Source organism: Sorex araneus, chromosome 6 (genome assembly GCF_027595985.1).
Source record: "Sorex araneus isolate mSorAra2 chromosome 6, mSorAra2.pri, whole genome shotgun sequence".
In the NCBI taxonomy this organism is placed as follows: Eukaryota; Metazoa; Chordata; class Mammalia; order Eulipotyphla; family Soricidae; genus Sorex; species Sorex araneus.
This window is the reverse complement of record NC_073307.1, coordinates 71,496,957-71,515,532: the sequence shown is the minus strand read 5'-3', so window position 1 is coordinate 71,515,532 and position 18,576 is coordinate 71,496,957. Positions and strand designations below refer to the sequence as shown.

The 18,576-nt window shown below is 42.6% G+C and overlaps 1 protein-coding gene across 1 annotated transcript; it reads right to left on the bottom strand.

The window, feature by feature from the left end:
• Nucleotides 1-7,807: 7,807 nt before the first annotated feature.
• LOC105942776 (RING finger protein 11-like) lies at nt 7,808-17,598 on the bottom strand. The gene is made up of 2 exons (XM_012931682.1): nt 17,412-17,598; nt 7,808-8,241 (listed from the first exon to the last, which is right to left on the bottom strand). The coding sequence occupies exons 1-2, from the start codon at nt 17,596-17,598 to the stop codon at nt 7,808-7,810; spliced, it is 621 nt and encodes a 206-aa protein (XP_012787136.1).
• Between the last annotated feature and the right edge of the window lie 978 nt (nt 17,599-18,576).

The following is an 18,576-nucleotide window of genomic DNA, read 5'->3' as shown; positions in this document are numbered from 1 at the left end:
GGAAGCCCGGGGTGCTCAGGGCCGCGGAGCAGGCTGGGATCTCATGGTTGTTTTGATCTGCATCTCCCTGATGATTAGTGATGTAGAGCACTTTTTCATGTGCCTTTTGGCCATTCGTGTCTCTTCCTTGGGAAAGTTTCTGTTCATTTCTTTGCCCCATTTTTTGATGGGGTTGGATGTTTTCTTCTTGTAGAGTTCAACCAGTGCTTTATATACCCTTGATATCAACCCCTTATCTGATGGGTATTGTGTAAATATCCTTTCCCATTCTGAAGATAGTCTTTGTATTCTGATCACTGTATCTTTTGCGGTGCAGAAGCTTTTTAGTTTGATGTAGTCCCATTTGTTGATCTCTGTGTTTACTAGATTGCTTAGTTCCGTGTCATCTTTGAAGATACCTTTATCTTCAATATCGTGGAGGGTTTTGCCGACCTTGTCTTCAATGTACCTTATGGGGAAACTCAATCTCTAATTTTTTGAGAAGCATCCATATTGTTTTCCAAAAGGGCTGAACCAGTCGGCATTCCCACCAGCAGTGTAGAAGGGTCCCTTTCTCCCCACATCCTCTCCAACAGCAGTTGCTTTTATTCTTTTGGATGTGTGCCATTCTCTGTGGTGTGAGGTGGTATCTCATAGTTGTTTTGATCTGCATCTCCCTGATGATTAGTGATGCAGAGCATTTTTTCATGTGCCTTTTGGTCATTCGTATCTCTTCTTAAAAAAAATTCTGTTAATTTCTTCGCCCCATTTTCTGATGGGGTTGGATGTTTTGTTCTTGTAGAGTTCATCCAGTGCTTTATATACCCTTGATATCAACCCCTTATCAGATGGGTATTGGGTGAATATCCTTTCCCATTCTGAAGATTGCCTTTGTATTTTGGTCACTGTATCTTTTACGGTGCAGAAGCTCCTTAGTTTAATATAGTCCCATTTGTTTATCTCTGTTTCCACTTAGTTGGTCAGTTGTGTGTCATCTTTGAAGATACCTGTAGCTTCAATATCATGGAGGGTTTTGCCAACCTTGTCTTCAATGTACCTTATGGATTGTGGTCTGATGTTGAGATCTTTAATTCATTTTGATCTGATTTTTGTGCATGGTGTCAGGTCGAGGTCTAAGCCCATTCTTTTGCACGTGGTTGTCCAATTATGCCAGCACCATTTGTTAAAGAGACTTTCCTTGTTCCACTTCACATTTCTTGCTCCTTTACCAATGATTAGATGATCATTCATTTGAGGTTGTGTGTAGGGATATTCTACCCTGTTCCACTAGTCTGCGGTTCTGCCTTTGTTCCAGTACCATGCTGTTTTAATTGTTACCGCTTTGTGGTAAAGTTTAAGGTTGGGGAGGGTGATGCCTCCCATTATCTTTTCCCCAAGAATTGTTTTAGCTATCCGTGGGCATTTGTTGTTCCATATGAATTTCAGGATTAGTTGATCCATTTCTTTGAAGAATTTTATGGGTATCCTTATAGGGATTGTGTTGAATCTGTATAATGCTTTAGGGAGTATTGCCATTTTGACAATGTTGATTCTCCCTATCCATGAGCAAGGGATAGGGAAATGTTTCCATTTCCTCATGTCCTCTTTTATTTCATGGAGTAGCATTTTATAGTTTTCTTTGTAGAGGTCCTTTACTTCTTTAGTTAAGCTGATTCCAAGGTACTTGATTTTCTGGGGCACAATTGTGAATGGGACTGCTTTTTTCATGTCCCTTTCCTCTGTCTCATTGTTTGAAAATAGGAAGACCATGGATTTTTGGTATTGATTTTATAGCCTGCAACTTTACTGTATAAGTCTATTGTTTCTAAGAGTTTCTTAGAAGTTTTAGGCTTCTCTAGATATAGTATCATATCGTCTGCAAATAGTGAGAATTTGATTTCTTCTTTTCCTACCTGGACGCACTTAATATATTTTTCTTGCCTAACAGCTATCGCAAGTACTTCCAGTACTATATTGAACAGCAGGGGTGAGAGTAGACATCCTTGTCTTGTCCCTGATCTTAGATGAAAGGCCCTTAGCTTTTCCCCATTGAGGATAATGCTTGCCGTAGGCTTGTGGTAAATGGCTTCGACTATCTTGAGGAAAGTACCTCCAAAATCCATTTTGGTGAGAGTTTTGACCATGAACGGATGTTGGATCTTGTCAAATGCTTTCTCTGCATCTGTTGATATGATCATATGGTTTTTATCTTTACTTTTGTTGATATGATGGATTATGTTGATTGATTTTCGAATGTTAAACCATCCTTGCATCCCCGGGATGAATCCCACTTGTTCATGGTGTATGATCTTTTTAATGAGTTGTTGGATTCTATTTGCTAATATTTTGTTGAGGATCTTTGCATTGGTTTTCATCAGGGATATTGGTCTATGGTTTTCTTTTTTGTGGTGTCTTTGTTTGCTTTTGGTATTAGGGAGATATGTGCCTCATAGAAACTGTTTGGGAGGGTTTCTGTTTTTTCAATTTCCTGGAAAACCTTGAGGAGAACTGGGAACAGGTCTTTTTTAAATGTTTGGAAGAATTCGCCAGTGTATCCGTCTGGACCTGGGCTTTTGTTTTTGGGGAGACTTTTGATTACAGTTTAGATTTCCTTGATATTAATGGGTCTATTCAGGTATTCCAGGTCTTCTTGGTTCAGTCTTGGGAGATTGTAGGAATCAAGGAATTCATCCACTTCTTTTAGGTTCTCTTGTTCCGTGGCATACAGGCTTTCAAAGTAGTCTCTGATGATCTTTTGAATATCCTTGGCTTCTGTCGTGATATTTCCCTTTTCATTTCTGATTCGGTTTATTAGGGTTCTCTCTCTCTCTTTCTTTTTGAGTCTTGCTAGCAGTTTATCAATCTTGTTTATTTTCTCAAAGAACCAGCTCTTGGTTTCATTGACCTTTTGGATTGTTTTCTGGGTTTCATGTCACTCTAAGTTTTATTATTTCTTTCCTTCGGTCAGATTTGGGTTCCTTTTTCTGGTCCTTTTCTAAGATCTTGAGCTGTGAAGTCAAGATATCTATGTATGCCCTTTCTTTTTTCCTAAGGAATGCTTGCAGAGCTATAAATTTTCCCCTTAACACAGCTTTAGCTGTGTCCCATAGGTTTTGGTAGCTCGTGTCTTTATTGTTGTTTGTTTGGAGGTATCTCTTGATTTCTTCCTTGATTTCCTTCCTGACCCACTCATTGTTCAACACCAAGCTGTTTACTTTCCAAGTGTTGATTTACTTCTATCTTCAGTGCATCGTGGTCTGAAAAGATAGTTGATACGGTTTCTATTTTTCTGATTCTATTGAGGTATTTTTGGTGGCCCAGTACATGATCTATCTTGGAAAATGTTCCATGTGCACTGGAAAAGAATGTGTATTATTTCTTTTTGGGGTATCAAGCCCTGTATAAGTCTATTAGGCCTCTCTCTTCCATTTCTTCTTTCAGAGTCAGTGTTTCCTTGCTGACTTTTGTTCTTGTCGATCTAGCTAGAGGTGACTAGACAGTGTTGAAGACTCCAACTATTATTGTGCTGCTAGCAATGTCCTCTTTAAAGTCTGTTAGGAGTTGTTTTAAGTAGTTAGCCGATAGCTCATTAGGTGCATATACGTTTAAGAGTGTCATTTCTTTCTGTTGTACATATCCCTTGATAAATAGGAAATAACCTTCACTGTCCCTTCGAATCTTTTTCAACCTGAAATCTATGTTGTCAGATACTAGTATGGCCACCCCAGCTTTTTTGAGGGAGTTATTTGCCTGCAGGATTGTTTTCCATCCTTTGACTTTGAGTCTGTGTTTGTTCTGAATGTTCAGGTGTGTTTCTTGCAGGCAGCAGAATGTTGGGTTTAGTTTCCGGATCCATTTTGCCACTCTGTGTCTCTTAATTCGTGCATTTAGGCCGTTGACATTGAGAGAGATTATTGTCATGAGGTTTTGTGTCATCTTCCTTTGGGGTTTGTTGTTCTTGTGGGGTTCTTCCTTGTTTTACAATAGCCCCTTTAGTCCTTCTTTTAAGTTTGGTTTTGAGTCTATGAAGTTCCTGAGATGTTGTTTATCTGAGAAATAGTGTAAGATTCCTTCGAGTTTGAGTGAGCATTTAGCCGGATAAAGTATTCTTGGTGATGCGTTCACTTCATTGAGTTTTTTCACTATGTCCCACCATTGTCTTCAGGCTCGGAGGGTTTCCTCTGATAGGTCTGCTGTGAATCTAAGGGGTGCTCCTTTGTAAGTGATTTCCTTCTTTGACCTTGCTGGTTGCAGTATTGTGTCTCTATCCACAGTATCCATCATTCTGACTATGATGTGCCTTGGAGTTTTTTTATTCGGGTCTCTTTTTGCTGGTACTCTTAGGGCTCCTTGGATTTGGATGCCTGCCTCCTCCAGCTGTGGAAATTTCTTAGCAATGATGTCTTTCACTGTGCTTTTTTCATTGGGGTTACTTCCCTGTGCTTCTGGTACTCCAATGATTCTTATATTATTCTTCTTAAGGTCATCCCCTAGGACTCGGATTTGCTCTAGTGCCATTTTGAGGTCTTTTGCCATTATTTTTTGTTGCCTACAAGCTTTGTGCAGCTCATCTTCGAGCTCGCTGATTCTGTCTTCGGCTGTAGTCATTCTACTGTTGAGGGCTCCTACTGAGATTTTTAATTCATCTACCTATTCCTTTATTTGTGTGACTTCCGTTCGTAACTTTGAAATTTCTGCTCTCATTTCTTCCTGCATTTTCTTGGTGGACCGCTCCAATGCTTCATTTATATCCTCCCTTAGTTTATTGGATGTCTGTTCCATGGTTGCTTGGTACTCATCTACTCTCCTCAAGATTTCCTCTCTGAATTCTTTTTCTGAAAGTTTGTATAGGTGGGTAGCCCCTGTTGAGGCTTCAGGAATCTTTTCTTCATCCTCTCGTCGTGGAGGGGATTTTCGCTGTTTCTTCATATTGGTATGGAAGTATAGAGTTGAAACATTCTAGTTGTCTATCTCTATTCCCTCTTGCTAGGGGAGGAGGGGTTCTGTTTGCGATAAACTGATAATGGTAGCCTTGTACCTATTCTAGAATTCTTCCTTACTCTCAGGCATTCATCCTGATTTATGTGGGGCCTCTAGTGAAGGTTTAAGTATATGCTCTCCTTGCAAAGTTTCTATTGTTCACGGATAGTTTTTGTGAAGGGAGAATAAGCTAATATACTACTGACATAGAGTGATTGGGATGGCCAGGGTATTTTTCAAAGGAACAGGTTATACAGATTATGCTAAAAAAATAATAGCTGTTGCTGCTCCGGCAGGAAGCCATACCCCTTTTGAGACCACGCCCCTTGAGATACAGGCCACACCCACAGTAACCACTTGGGACACTGGCAGTGCTCAGTACACGACAGGGGCGACGCAGTTGGGGAGCGAGCAGAGAGGCATGGGGATGGGCACAGGGTCTGGAGGGTCCTGGGAGGGCCGGGGGGTGGTGGTGGCAGGGCCCACCTGGGAGCCGTTCGAAGCGGAAAAGTAGGAGTTCCTGGTGGGCAGATTATCTTCAGGACAGGGGCGACACAGTTGAGGAGCTAGCAGAGAGGTGTGGGGATGGGCACAGGGTCTGGAGGGTCCTCAAGAATTGTGTATTTTAACATCACATGAGGCTGACACCCAAGGACGGTAGATATAAGGGCCAGGAGGATTGCCCCATAGCTGGAACTGCTTCATGAGTGGAGGGGAGAAGGCAGATGGAATAGAGAAGGGATCACTAAGAAAATGATGGCTGGAGGAATCAGTTGGGATGGGAGATGCATGCCGAAAGTAGATAATGGACCAAACATGATGACCTTTCAGTGCCCGTGTTGCAAGCCATAATGCCCAAAAGTAGAGAGAAAGTATGGGGAATATTGTCTGCCATGGAGGCAGGGGCAGGGTGGGAAAGGGGTGGGTATACCGGGTATATTGGTGGTGGGGAATGAGCACTGGTGGAGGGATGGGTGTTTGATCATTGTGTGATTGTTACCCAAACATGAAAGCTTGTAACTATCTCACAGTGATTCAATAAAATTTTAAAAAATTAAAAATTAAAAAAAACCCAACTCATTCTCACCACTTTGGAAAGATATTTCATAGTAATTTTGATTTGTATTTCCCTAATAATGAGTGAGTAGAGCTTTTACTTTTATGTTTCTATGGGCCATCTGTATACCTTATTGGAGAAGTATCTGTACAGTTTTTTTCTGCCCATTTTTAAACTTCTTTTGTATTGTTGAGTTGTGTAAATCAACTTTTGGATATCATCCCTTAACATATATGGTACTCAAATATACTCACCAGATTATCAATTAAAAAATGTGCATTTTGAAAGATCTATGGAAACATTTGCTTTTATTTTAGTTGACAGACCCAAAATGTAAGTTTTAGTTACCTGAAGATCAAAAAAATGGGGGGAAGAAAACAATTTTAGTTAAGAAAAAGTCATTTATGTTCTTCCTAAATTTAAAAGTATAAGGTACAACTGCTATAGCACTTCGCACAATTCTTAAATAATGGAATAGGGTGTAACTATACATTGGAGCCGGAGCATTAGCACAATGGGGTACCCTTGTATGTGATGAAAACCGGATCAATTCCCAACACCACATATGGTCCCCTGAGTCAAGCCAAAAGTAATGTTGAGTTTAGACCAGGAGTAAGGCAGGAGCTCTGCAGAAATAAAACATATATAATTATACTTGGATAAGGTTACACACATTTATATCTGTATGTGTTTACAAAAATTTTTGTTCATTTTCTTGAGTGACACCTGGAATTGCTTAGGGCTTCCTCCTGGTTTTGCACTACAAAATCACTGGTTGGGCTTGGCGACCATATGGAAAAATTCTACCACCATTCCACCCTCTCACCGCCATATTTCCAATGTTTCCATCCCAAACACCAAGCCCTGCCCCCAAGCAGAACCAAAATAATATTTTTGTATTGCTAGTTATGAATAATTTGCTAACAATATTTGGAAAATGTTTTCTTAGAGGAAAGTGTGTGAAGACTGTATTATTTCATCCAAAAGCCATTATGCCCTTCTATAAAAGATTACTAACAATTTAAAGATTGAACCTTATGTGCTTATATATGTTTGTGTGTGTGTATATATATATGTATATATATACATACATATATTTTCCCCTAAGATTGGTTGCCTTCTAGCATAGACCCCATCAAAGGTGGTGTGCTACACTTGGTATATCAGTGATGTAAAGTATGGGAGGTCACAGCGCACGCTCTAGAATTCTAAGATTTAAAATGTAGTTACACTGCAGATTCACTAATGGGGGAAGTTCGCCTGACCTTGTGGAGAGCAGCCATGAGCATGACAGGACTGAGTTCTAGAGGTCTTTCGCTGCAGGGGCTCTGCTGGGGTGGGGCGTGGAATGCACCCATCAGCCTCTGGTTGCCCTAGATGAAACAGCCTGGGGTGGGCTCCAGAGGCATTTCTATGGCATATCTACAGTTATTTGATTATCCTCAAATCTGCAACAGTAAGGAATTTTAAAAAACACACAGAATGTCTTCCTTCTGACACCTTGTCCCTTTGAGATCAATGACAAATGATAAAAACTGCAGAAGTATTGTTACACTTCACATCAAAGAAGACTCCCAGAAGGTTGAATTTATTCTAGAATTTTATTGCGGAGGCCACATCAGTGTTCAGGGCTATTCCTTCCTCGGCGGGACTCAGGAGAGTTACGTGGCAGTGGTCAGGACACCATTACTTGCCACGGAGATTGGACGGGAGGGGGGCTAAGGGGGTTGGAATCAGGGTTGTGGCACTTCCACCCTGTCCTGTGTCTCCGCCTAGGTCTTCTCTAGCCCACTACACAGACAGCCTGCAGCAGGGACACGTGGAGGATGTCATCAGCCATTTCCCGATGCAGTCCAGGTGGAAGAAGTGCTTGCAGGGCAGAGTCCGAATGTGGTCTCCGTCCACAAAGTCCAGCAAACAGATGGCACAGTCCCGGGTCCTTCCCGCTGCAGCTTCTCCGCTCACGTAGACGCCAACGGGAAGACAGCGCCGGCACCTGAGTCGCTGGGCTCGATCTAAATCTGCCGGACTCCGCTGGGCTGCTGGCAGGTCTCTCAGGAGCAACTGGTCCGGGCTTGGGACCGTCTCAGATGAAAGCTGACTGGACTGAGACTCGGTGTCCGAGGGGTCACTGGATCTGCAGGTTTGGAGGCAGTTCCCCATCCTTTGCACCAGAATGCAGATCTGCTCACTCTTCTGAAAATCCTGAGAATCACGCACTCCACCTTCCAGAAAAAGGCGATAGTCAATAAAATGGATTCCGTGAGGCAGGCTCCATCTCTAGATGTGATTACTGCCCCTCCCCCTCTCCCAATAGCACTGCTGGTTTGGGATAACTGGCCTGTTTTGGAAATGCCCTGAGAGGAGCAGAGCCCTAGGCACCGAACACAGCAGCGTGGCCTGACCGGAGTCAGCCAGTGTGTCAGTGTTGGCGTGCTCTTCCCAAGCACAAATTTTCTAATGTGATTGTCTTGCGGAGGACATACCACATCGACATTGTGACCCCAAGACAGGACTGCAGGGCTCCCCCTTGTGAGTCTTCACGGGGAGGGGGGGGGGCCCGTGGTGCCGGGACTGGGACCTGGAGCTCTGCAGAGCACGTGCTGCAGCCTGTGAACTGTCGCCCCAGCGCTGGGTCCCAGGTTCGAGCTCTCAGGGCAACTTCACAGGGCCTTGCACTAGACTGATCAATTCCTTGGGATTTTGCCATGAAAATCCACTGTACCCATTGTTACTCAAGGCCTCCACAAAGTACACAAGTCATCCTTCATTCGCATGCAAACGAAAAAGAAAAAATAGAGGCAGAAGCAGGGAACTGGAGGCAGGACCTCTGAGTGATCTATTCTGGCAGCGAGGCGAAGATGAGCGAGTCGGGAATCACAGCATCCCCACCAGAACAGAGTGGAACGGGGGCGATCAGAACAGGACCAGGTCACAGAAATGAGTAGGAAAGTTCTATATGCGACTAGGAAACTCATTTTATTAACCGCTGAATCTACCAGATTGTACTAACTGTGTACTTGTCAACAATTATGTTAGAAACCCTTTTGTATGTGTGAGGTGTAAAGTAATGTTTCCATGGATCCTGGATCTAACTGATAGAAATTCTTTGAGACTGTATGTGGCTCAGCCCATTTCAGCATTAGCTAAAATGTGTCAATTAAATTGTGTCAATAAAATTGGCTCTCCCTGTAATCTCTCAAGAGTTTGTCCTGCTTCTTGGACAGACTTCTGTAACACAACTGCCCACCCACCCTGTAGCATGCCTTTGTCCCCAATATTCACTTGCCTTCCGTCTGATGAACTGAACTTCTCACAGCTGTCTTTACTGAGGTCCAGCCTACATTAGTCTTTTCTCCCCAAGTGCAAATAATAGTTCATTTGACCTTTTAAACAACTAGAGGAATAAAATTTGGCAGCAAAACCTATGATCTAGGTATTTACTATAGGACCACACTGGTCTTACGGCAGGAAACTGGCCTCAATATTTTTTACAGCTATGTACAATTTCTCTCACAGTTACCAATGAGTTAAAATTCAGGGAATTCACGTATTCATAACAACATAGCCTTCCCTCCCCATGAAATACTCAAATATTCATGAAGTACCCAAATACTCATAACATAATGGTAACATAATTACCAAGTACCCAAAGAAAGTTGTCTCCAGTACTTACCATGCAATGGAAGCACAAGAAGGCTGCCTCTGGATGCTGCTGTCCCCACAGAGGTAACAGAGAAGAGTGTCTTGACTCTGTGCTACAGAGACCCCAGTGTGGGGACTCTTTATATAGGGGTCAATGCTCAGCCAGACCACATAATCTTGTCACTCATTGAAACACACAAGACCCACCCTTGTAATTTGACACTAGTCATGATAAATCTCATTAAGCTCACTTTTTTTTTTTTGCCTTTTTGGTCACACCCGGCGATACACAGGGGTTACTCCTGGCTCTGAACTCAGTAATCACTCCTGGCAATGTTCGGGGACCTAATGTGATGTTGGGAATCGAACCCGGGTCGGCCGTATGCAAGGCAAACGCCCTACCCGCTGTGCTACTCCAGCCCAAGCTCACTCTTTAATGAAATAATTATTGAAATCAGAGAAATTTTATAAAAGCAATGAAAGAAAATGGGTAGTTTTGAAATCTGAACTTGTGTAAGTCACAAAAGCAAAGTTGTCATCTTCCTCCCAGAAGTTACTGTTTCATGGGATTTTGTTGTTCTGAGCAAGAAGAAAATCCATTCTGTTCTTCATTCCCTAGAAGAAATTTATACTTCTAATATCCGTTCATGCTTGGAGCATTACTGTGATATTGCAATGTACTGCAAGACATATCTGCTTGCTAGATATGTTCTTGTTGAAAATGTGTCTTCAAGGGGCTGGGGATATTGCTCTTGGTAGCTCATTTGTCTTCCTTGTGTGTGGGCCAGAGTTCAGTCCCATGCACGGAAAATATAAAACTGGAGAACAAACTTCAAAGGAAAACACTTTCCCGGATGCCAGAGCACCTGTAGTTTACTAACCATGCAGGTCTCCAAGTTAGATGGGGTTGCTGTTCAAAGAACCCAAATAGCCTAAAATCACAGATGCACCTTTCACATCCCAGCATACATTCTACAGTTCTATGACAGCTTTCTAATGAGTGCCCAGGCAGTGGGGGCACAGATTATGCTCAGAGGGTCCAAGGGCCACTCCTAGCTTTTATATTCAATTGCCACAGAGTGCTATTTCTGGTGTCTCATTAAAGTGGAAATGAGGGAGCCAACCTCTAGCAAAGAGTGCTCCCCACTCTCTGCTCCATCCAGGAAATATCCGCTGGGTCAGTACTGTTGAGATGTTGGAAGCACTTCAATGGCACAGACGTTCACATGCTGCCAGTGCTGGTAGTAGCCATCAAGCTGTACTTGAAGTTCACTTGCTGTGCAGGGATGGGAGATGATCCCTGTCTCCTGATGTCTCAGGGAACTGTGGACTCAGCTCAGCAAGGCCCTGCTCTTTGCAGGAAAGAAATGCCAGTCCTAAACTTGGTATGAGCATTTTGAGTCCAGCGCCTTCCCGAGCAAAACAGAATTGCAGGAAGGTGTGAAATTCGAAAGCAAGAATTTTTATAAGGGAAGTTTACTTCCAACCATGAGTGCTGCTGTGCTCTTTGCTCTCTGTCTTCTGTCCGAGCCAACCTTGTAATCTTCTGACTTCTCCCAACCTTCTAGCCACATAACTTCACTATTTGACTTTTTCCACCTCCTACCCTGTTGCTTTTGACCTGATTTCTACGGTGACTATTTTTCTCACATTGTAACTTTTTCTTCTGACCCCCCAGTCCCTTACAGCATAGTTTATATAGAAATTGGGGGCTGGAGCGATAGCACAGTAGGTAGGGCATTTGCCTTGCATGGGGTTGATCCGGGTTCAATTCCAAGCATTCCTTATGGTTCCCTGAGCAACCTCAAGAGTAATTCCTGAGTGTAGAGTCAAGATGAACCCCTGTGCATCTTTTAACACAGAAAGAAATCATGCAGGGTGGGGCTACAAAGGTGGGGTTGAAGATTATCCAATCAACAAAGAGAGCTAAGACCACTCCTCCAGGAGATCAACTCAAGGACAAAAATCATCTAAGGACATTGCTTCAGATTACTAGGAGATCCGATCAAGGGCGGGATTCCATCCAGAGTGTGTTGCTTTCTTCTTTGCTCAGCTAGCAATCCACTTAAATAGTCATAGTAAATTTACCTCTAATAATATTTCCAGCAATGTCATTTTGTATGATCATAGTAAGAGATATCAAGTTTAAAGTTTGGTTCTTCCTGAGGACATCTCACTTTACATTCCAGAATAAGTTCTCAGACCAGGTTTGTCTTTCTAAAACCCAGCAGGATCTTTATTCAGTTACTTCTTTTGGGTCATGACAGAGTTTGTCCATGACGGTGCTCTTAACTTATAGTTGAGTATCATGGTCCTTGGCCTGGCCCATTTCGATGCCAGGGTACCTCACAGCTTGCTGGGTCCATCAGGCCCTCATTGGGACCCTGCTCTTGGAGTGCTAGGAACTAAGGGCAACTGAGGCTTAAGTGAAGTAAATACGAATGCCCAGGAGTAAATATTATTTTGGAATCAGTTACTCCCATGTGACATAATATAGCATCATTGCTAAATAAACCATATAAATGACATAAAGGAAAGAGAAAAGCAAGATAGGATTATTCGTTGTGTCTCAGTTGCCCTGTTGTAGGAGTGGCTCAGTAAACCTTAAATCCCTGCAGGAGCAGCAAAGTGTTATCCAACACCTGGGGTGGGGGTTGGGGGGCAGCTGTGGCCCCACCTCCTGGCAGATCTGTGATATTGGAACTCCCAGTTGAATGCAAATGTTTTTTCTCAATAGATTTCTTTGGGGGGGTCCTCTTGGAGTAGGTGCTCAGCAGTGGATTTGCCGGGTCTATGGGAGCTTAATTCCTAAGTTTTGGAGAAGCATCCGTGTTGTTTTCCGAAAAGATGGGCCAGTCGCCATCCTAGCAGCAGGCTGCGAGGGTCCCTTGCCTCACATCCACACCAACACTGAAATGCTTTGGTTCTCTCTGAGGTGTGTCAGTCTCACTGTGTAAGAGAATATTTCACTGTTGTTTCTAACTGCATTTCCCTGATAATTACTGATACAGAGAATTTTCTCATATACCTCCTGGCCATTTGAGTGTCTTCTTTGAGAAAGTTTCTTAGAAAGGTTCTGTTTGTCACTCCCTCCATTTTCTCATAGGGCTTCTTTCTTTCTTTCTTTCTTTCTTTCTTTCTTTCTTTCTTTCTTTCTTTCTTTCTTTCTTTCTTTCTTTCTTTCTTTCTTTCTTCCTTCCTTCCTTCCTTCCTTCCTTTCTTTCTTTCTTTCTTTCTTTCTCTTTCTTTCTCCCTTTCTTTCTTCCTTTCTTTCCTCCTTCTTTCTTTCTTTCTTTTTTTCTTTCTTTCTTTCTTTCTTTCTTTCTTTCTTTCTTTCTTTCTTTCTTTCTTTCTTTCTTTCTTTCTTTCTTTCTTTCTTTCTTTCTTTCTTTCTTTCTCTTTCTTTCTCCCTTTCTTTCTTCCTTTCTTTCCTCCTTCTTTCTTTCTTTCTTTTTTTCTTTCTTTCTTTCTTTCTTTCTTTCTTTCTTTCTTTCTTTCTTTCTTTCTTTCTTTCTTTCTTTCTTTCTTTCTTTCTCTTTCTTTCTTTCCTTCTTTTCTTTCATTCTTTATTTCATTCTTTTTTTCTCTGTTCACAGTAGCCAAAATCTGAAAATAACCCAAGTGATTAAGAATAGGTGAGTGGATCTGGATCAAGAAACTATGGTAGAAATACGTAGTGCAATAGTACTTGTCTCTAAGAAAATATTAGATCATGTCATTTGTGTCTAAGTAGATGAATCTGGAGAGGAACAGGTAAAGACATACCTCTGATATTTAGGGTATAAAGCAACACAGTAGAGGAATTTAAAAAATCCCCCAAAGCAACAGAAACCAATAATTGGTCTTTGGTAGGAAGATTAACACAAGGATGACTGGGGGGGAACTAAGGTGAAGGGTGGGGCGGGCTCTGAGGACAATGGTGGGGGGAACTAAGGTGGGAAGGGGAAGGGGAAGGTGTATCTCTGAAATCCTATCACCAACAGTATTGTAAACAAGATCCCTAAACTAAACTTTAAACCCCCATGGGCCAGTGCAGAATTTGAAAGTTGACATGCCACCAGTTTCTAGGGTATCCAGTAGGGCTCCCAGAACAAGAAACAAAGTTCATGGACACTACACAAAATCACGGAGTTTCCAGATGAAGAAAGACAATATTTTTTTGTAATTGAAAATAGTATTTTTAACAAGTCAATTCTTTTCAACTTTATCTGAAGATTCAGTCTTTTATTTATTATTATTATTATTATTATTATTATTATTATTTTGCTTTTTGGAGGTCGCACCAGTGATGCTCAGAAATTACACCGGACCATGCTTGGGGATCCATATGGGGTTCCAGGGATCCAACCCAGTTACATGCAAGGCAAATGCTCCCCAAACCCCCAAATCTCTTTTTTTTTCTTTGTGGGTCATACCCGGCAAATGCACAGGGGTTACTCCTATCTACACTCAGGAAATACTCCTGGAGCTGCTCAGGGGACCATATGGGATGCTGGGAATCATCCCAGGTCAGCCACATGCAAACCAAATACCCTCTCTGCTGTGCTATCGCTCCAGCCCTCATCCCCACCCGACTCTAAATCTTATCCCAGGAAGTGTCTCAGCCTGAGAGGGAGGGATAAGACATGGGATTAAGACACTGACATTCCCCGCAGCTGATCCCAATTAAATCCCAAGCAGCGCTTCCTTCAATCAAGCATGTGCTCAAGACTTTGAGTCCACCTGCCCAGGAACACTTGTTTTTTTGGCTTTGTGTGTGTGTGTGTGTGTGTGTGTGGTGTTGAGGGGAGCCTCCTGAATCCAACTATTTACCCCAACTTTACAGTATGTTAGGAGAGGTCAGGGGCAACCTCCCTTGAGTAGAATCAAAGCTGCATCTGGAAAAAAACATAAACAATTGGGCCAGATATCATAATACAGTGCTGAGGAAATTCAGCCTTCCTGCAGCTCACAGGGATTGATCCCACCAAGCATCTCGGGAGCAACCTCTGAACAGAAAGCCAAAAACAATCCCTGGAACAGGGGTGGGGTGGCCTAAAACCACCCCCCCAAAAGTAAAGTAGCACCTGAGCACACTGGGTGTGGCCAACATGTCACAAGAGATGAAAGCAAAACAAAAAGACACTTTTCTGCTCCCATTAAACAACACTAAGACTTGCTCCTTCTGCACATCTGCTCCCTGAGCATGTCTCCCTGTTGAGAGCATGCATCACCCACATCTCCCCTCTAGAGATGTGCAAGTTCACACGTTCAGACTTACGCTGGGATGTATGCTGGGCTCCCCCTCCACTCTGGAGAAGCCCACGTTCTCTCTTGAGTATGTTCTCTCTCAGTCTCTAACTCTGTGTCTCTCTATCTCTATCTCTCGTCCCTTTCTCAAAATTTCCAAACAAAATCTTATTTTAACAAAACTCTTGATTTCCAAGAGTATTTCTAAGACTGTCTAGAAACCACTTGTAGAGGATGCACAGCCATGTCTGTGCTTTCGGAAGAGCTGTCTTGTCTCCTCAAGTGATGTCCCTGAGGCTTGGGCACACACTTCTCTGTGTTCCTTCTTTAAAGGACTGCTCCTAGTAGAACAGAGAAGTGACCAGTCGGACAATTCCAGTCGGAAATGATTACTCTGGACAAGAACTGAGCGCGGGGGCTGGAGCAATAGCACAGCAGATAGGGCATTTGCCTTTCACGTGGCCAACCTGAGTTCCATTCCCAGCATCCCATGTGGTCCACTATGAACCGCCAGGAGTAATTCCTGAATGCAGAGCCAGGAGGTAACCCCTGTGCATTGCCAGGTGTGACCCAAGAAGCAAAAAAAAAAAAGAAAGTAAAAAGAACTGAGCGCTGACGGGAGAATCAAGGAATTTCCATGATAACATTTCAGTATCTGTATTGAAAACTATAATGCGTAAAAGGAAAATCAGTGACAGAGAGAGAGAGAGAGAGAGAGAGAGAGAGAGAGAGAGAGAGAGAGAGAGAGAGTGAGAGAGAAGAAAACTGCCTGCTACAGAGGCAGTAGTGGGGGGATTGCAATAGGGACAAATGGGGTCATTGGTGGTGGAAATGTACACTGGTGAAGGGTGAAGGGATGGGTGTTGGAACATTGTAGGACTGAAACCCTCCATGAACAACTTTGTAACTGTGTATCTCATGGAGATTAAATTAAACATAAGTAGATTAACAAAACAAAATTTTTAAAAATGCCTTCAAATATTAAAAAATAAAATAAAATAAAAGACTGCTCCAACCCAGCCTAAACAGCACTTTTGTGATTCCAACCAGGATTCCCTCCCTGCCTCACAGGCCTGAGTTTGAGTCACCTGGATCATAAATTCTGGAAAAAAGTAAAATATTTTGCCTTAAGCTTTTTAAATAAGCAGATTGAGAGATTACAGGAACATAAAGTAATACCTTTTTAAACATTAAAGATTTATTATATTACATATAACATACAAAATCACCCATAGGCCTAAAAAGACTCCAAGAGCTCAGACCATTCGTACATAACTGGTATGCACCCAACCAAATCCCAAAAGACTTTGGATACCTGAAGTCATTTGGATACCTGAAGAATACATTTACTCTGGGATTCTGAAACATTCTACCATTTTTAGGTTATTATAAACCTTAAGACAACAACTCTATCTACTCTGAAATGAGTTGCATTGTTAGTAGCGCTGTAGCATTGTTGTCCCATTGTTCATCGATTGCTCCAGTGGGCACTAGTAACATCTCCATTGTGAGTCTTGCCCTGGAGTGATAGCACAGTGGGTGGGGTATTTGCCTTGCACGTGGTTCGATTCCTCCGTCCCTCTCAGAGAGCCCGGCAAGCTACCAGAGTATCCCCCCTGCACGGTAGAGCCTGGCAAGCTACCCGTGGCATATTCGATATGCCAAAAACAGTAACAGTATTGTTAGTAAAACACAGAAATTTTGGAACCCTGGAAAATATTCTCCTTAAAAGTTTATTTTCCAGTTTGATGTTTTTAGTCCTGAGGATTGAACCCTCTCCCTCACACATGCAAGACAAGTAATCTTCCACGAGCAACATCCCCAGATCTTTGAAGACACGTTTTCAACACCAATACCTAGCTGGCAGATATAATACTTTGAAGTCTTTTTCAATGTCACAGTAATGCTCCAAAGCATGAAAGGACATTTTGAATATAAATTTCATCTCAGGAAAGAAGAGAGGATGGATTATCTTGCTGTTTAGAACAACCAAATTCTACCAAACAGTATCAATTATGGAGAAAAAAGGGCAGCTTTGCTTTTGTGACTTAGAGAAATTCATATTTCAAAGAAATCTCTATTTTCTTTAATTTCATTACAATATTTGCAGGTTTTCTTTGGTGGTTCTTTTTATTATTCAGTCACAAATAGCAGTGCTCGGGCATCCATGCAGGGCTCACTCCAGGATAGGTTGGGGGGGAAACATTTTTCTGTTGCTTCTGTTTGAGGGCCACACCCAGCAATGCTCTAGAGTGTACACAGGGTTCACTGCCAGCAAGACTCAGGGGGACTCTTGTGCTGGTGACTGAACCCCACGTGCTAGGCAAGCACCTGAGCTACTGCATTATCTCTCTGGCCCTGAAAAACAGTATTTTGAACTATCAATTAGTTGTTTTATGACTGGTTGTATTTTAGAAATGAAAGTTTTGTCACTAGAGATGTGACAATAAAGGGGTTGGAGAGATAGTGGAGGGGTGAGGGTGCTTGCTTTGCACGTGGATTCAGTCCCCACCACCCACACGTGTCCCCTCCTCCTGAAAGCCTTCCAGGCTGCTCTTCAGGCCCATGTTCTCCTGCAAACACTCATTCTCCTTCTCCTTTTCTACTCTGGAGAAGCCAAGTTCTCTCTCAAGCATGAATTTCCTTTCTTGTTCTCTCATTTCATGGTTCACAGTAAACTTCCCATTATAAATATTCTGCTTTCGCATTTCACATCCTCCTGCAATTTTGTTTTGCTCGGGAAGGTGATGGACTCAAAATGCTTGTACCAAGGTTAGGACTGACATTTCTTTCCTGCAAAGAGTAGGGCCTTGCTGAGCCAAGTCCATGGCTCGATGAGACATCAGGTGACAGGGATCATCCTCCATCCGCACAGCAAGTGAACTTCAGGTACAGCTTGATGGCTACTACCAGCACTGGCAGCATGTGAACGTCTGTGCCATTGAAGTGCTTCCAACAAACTCACAAACAAATGACCCAGCCGGACATTTCCTGGGGAAGTGGTGGTCCAGGTGGATGGAGCAGAGAGTGGGGAGCTCTCTTTGCTAGAGGTTGGCTCCCTCATTTACACTTTAACAAGCCACCAGAAATAGCACATTGTGGCCCAGTGAGCCTAAAAGCAGAAAGTAGCCCTTGGACCTTCTGAGCATAGCGGGTGACCCCACTGCCTTGCCACTGATTCGAAAGCCATCATAGAACTGTAGGATATATTTATTCTGGAATGTGCAACATACACATATGATTTTAGACTATTGGGATCCTTTGGACAGCAACCCCATCTAACTTGGAGACCTGCATTGTTAGTAAACTACAGGTGCTCTGGCATCCGGGAAAGTGTTTTCCTTTGAAGTTTGTCCTCGTTTTATGTTTTCCGTGCATGGGACTGAACTCTGGCCCACACACAAGGAAGATAAATGAGCTACCAAGAGTAATATCCCCAGCCCCTGAAGATGCATTTTCAACATGAACATATCTAGCAAGCAGATATGTTTTGCAGTACATTGCAATATCACAGTAATGCCCCAAGCATGAACGGATATTAGGAGTATAAATTTCCTCTAGGGAATGAAGAATAGAATGGATTTTCTTGTTGCTCAGAACAACAAAATCTCATGAAACAGGAACTTCTGGGGGGAAGATGGCAACTTTGCTCTGTGACTTAGACAAGTTCAGATTTCAAAAATGCC